At 40.3% G+C, this 2,965-nt stretch overlaps 1 protein-coding gene across 1 annotated transcript in view; it reads left to right on the top strand.

Moving 5' to 3' along the window:
- Positions 1-439: 439 nt before the first annotated feature.
- LOC114064851 (BRISC and BRCA1-A complex member 2) overlaps positions 440-2,965 on the top strand; it is a gene marked incomplete at its 5' end in the record, with an annotated part of 142,417 nt that continues 139,891 nt past the window's right edge. The window contains one exon of the mRNA XM_027898242.1: positions 440-534. Coding sequence (XP_027754043.1) covers positions 440-534 — 95 coding nt within the window. The remainder of the gene's footprint in view (positions 535-2,965) is intronic.

Here is a 2,965-nt window from a genome sequence, read left to right as displayed (position 1 = left end):
CTAAGTTTTAAAAGCTCCGGTATTTTGAAAATCGTGGGCCTTAGTAGTTTGGGATTGACTTTAACTTAATAAACAAAACACAACCATCTAAATATGGTACTTTTTATTAAAACAAGATCTGTTTTCAAACTTGGTGTTTTGAGGCAACCCTCAGTAACGTTTGCAATGCCATTTGGGATACAAAGCAAAAACGTATTTCGTGTTTCATTGCTTGCAGAGGAGGAGGAAGCTGTGCCTCAGGAATTTGACTTCATCCCCCAAAACATCTGATGCTTATTTTGCATGTGAAATTTTGTGAAAATTACGTGGATATATACATGAAATATTTTTAATGTACCTGTTAAATTCTGTGTTAAAAACGTGTGTCATATGTGATTACTTTTTATTTATAAGCACATATGTAAAAGTGCAAATAGTGTTTTCATTTATTGCTTTTCAGGGGATATAATTTTCAATGCCCACTATCCTGACCTGCCACCAGATTTTATCTTTGGAGAGGATGCTGAATTTTTGCCCGATCCTTCTGCCTTGCATGTAAGTACTGTACTGTTTAAGAATTTTACACCATGCAAACTTGACTTTTTTGGAATAGCTTCAGCAACAGAAATTTTCCAACAACGCAAAATAAAGAAGAAACCTGCCTTTTATCTCACTTTTATGTGAGCATAAACACTTTGTTTTCTAATGTGATTTAAAGTTGAATCCATAAATGGCAGTGTGGTGTGTGTTAAAGCATTTTAATCAAGTCAGTATTACCTTTACAATAACTATTCAGAGTATGTGTTAAAATATGTCTATTTACTATGTGACTATCTTAAATGTTCTGTCTCGGAAAAAAAAATGATTGATAAATTGTCTTTAAAAAGCATTTATTTCTAAAAAAAAAGGCAGCATAATTTTGTGTAACGATGTCGATTTTAGTTTTCTTATGAGGAAGCATAGAACCAGGTAGTATGTTATGGCAGCCACTGCATATATGTATATAAATTATATATATTTATAATATGTATGTGTGTATATATATGAGATCTTTAATTTTATAGGCTGTGTGTAGCGATATATAGGAGTCACTGATAGAAACATGAACCTGGGAAGCCTCTTTTAATTGAACTTCTCTTTGCCAAGGGGAGGGGCTCTTTCCTCAGTCCTCTCTCATGCAACCCCTTTTATGCTTTATGATCATGTCTCCAGAGCTCCCCAGAGTAAGTCAGAGGCTGTCGTGCCGTGTTACAGATGTCATGGTGGAGAAGTGTGAGGCAGTGGCCTCAGAATTGAACACGTCCTTTGATGTGTGACATGGCAAATGCTGGTTTTTGGTGTTACCTTTATTCATTTCATAGTAAGTTATATATAAAAATCTTTAAAGTATTAATTTGAATAATTATTTTGAGCAAACCTAATAGAATGTTTAAAAGGTGAATGTCAGATTTCTTTTCTTTCCCTGATCGTTTTCCTCTTAAGCTCACAAACTCCTTTGGGAAGGAGGTATGGTGCCAATGAGCATCTATTTCATTAGTAAAGGTTTTACTTCCTATGACAATTCTAAAATTGTTTTCACACTCCTTAATTTAGCAGTTCTATTTTCTTCTTTTGTTTCACATTCTCACAACCTCCTGAGAAAATGGTCATATTAGCAACCACTGTCTGCAGTTGATGTTAAAGGAAAAGGAAGACTTCTTAATGTACTGGAAAACTGAAATAAATAGCAAATGAGATATGAAATAAAGACAATTTTGGGCATCTTGTAGAAATGCTGTTCAGATGGAGAAGCTTGCTGAGAGAGGTATGGTGCTGCATTTCTCATATGAAAAGGAGGCACTAGCAGTCACGATCCACAGGCAAACCTGCAAGAATAGAAAATCCTTATTTTTCTTTCTTTTTTTTTTTACATTTTTTCTTTAATGATGCTACTTTGGGGCGTGTTGCTTTTCTGCCTAAGCACAAAACAAACTTCATGTTCTCTTTGTTGGAAAGCGACTTGAAGAGCAATTTGCTGCTCAGGCCCACTCAGGCTTGCCCAGGCTTGCCCAGGCCTGATTCCTCCTCAGATCCAATTAAGGTCAGTGAGGGGTGGGTCAGGCTCGTTAGCAAGTGCTAGGGGAGGCTATATAAGAGCCTCCAGGAGGGCTACTTGGTCATTTGCTGCCCAGGCTTTTCCAGGCTTTCCCAGGCCTGATTCCTCCTCAGATCCCATTAAGGTGAGTGAGGGGTGGGTCAGGCTCGTTAGCAAGTGCTAGAGGAGGCTATATAAGAACCTCCAGGAGCGTTAGCAAAGGTCGCTCACCCACCCCACAGGATCAGACTAACAGGGCTGTGGCACAGCAATTTCAAGGCATTTCAAGCAGGCAGGGCGCAACCAGCTCCCACTTCTCGTAGGTGAGTGTGCTTTTTAAAGCTAGCAATGGTTTCCAGAAAAACAAAAGCTGTTACTGCTGTTAATACTAGGAGTGTGTGTGCTCAGACACTCCCCTTGAAGAAGGATGCAGCCACCCAGGTCTCTGGGTGTGCTGAGTGTCTGAGCCTGGCGTTGGTACCGGAGGATGGTGTAGGAGGTAGCTGTGTACGATGCGAGCAGGTGAGTGACTTGCTGTGCCTGGTAGCAGAACTTAAGGAAGAGATAGAGAGATTAAGGTGCATTAGGGAGAGTGAAAAGGAAATTGACTGGTGGAGTCAAACCCTTTTGAACCCTAAGGAAGTCCAACAAGAGACAGCCAAGCCCTGCCCCTCCTGCCCTAAGGCAGATGGACCAGACCAAATAATGGGGGACAATGGACACAGGTCCCAAATGGGAGAGGTAAAAGAACTCTCTCTTGACCCCCATCACCCCCCAGGGTGCCCTTGAAGAATAGATATGAGACCCTAGACCCAGACAGTCAGGTAGAGGACAGCCAAGAAGATATCTCTGGAGAGCATCCTGGTTCGGCCCTGTCTAAAAGACGGATTACAACCACAGGTATAAAAAAAA

This window comes from Empidonax traillii, unplaced genomic scaffold (assembly GCF_003031625.1).
Source record: "Empidonax traillii isolate 1590-97213 ecotype Southwest subspecies unplaced genomic scaffold, ASM303162v1 scaffold586:size682069, whole genome shotgun sequence".
NCBI lineage: Eukaryota > Metazoa > Chordata > Aves > Passeriformes > Tyrannidae > Empidonax > Empidonax traillii.
This window is presented reverse-complemented; position numbering and strand designations above follow the sequence as displayed.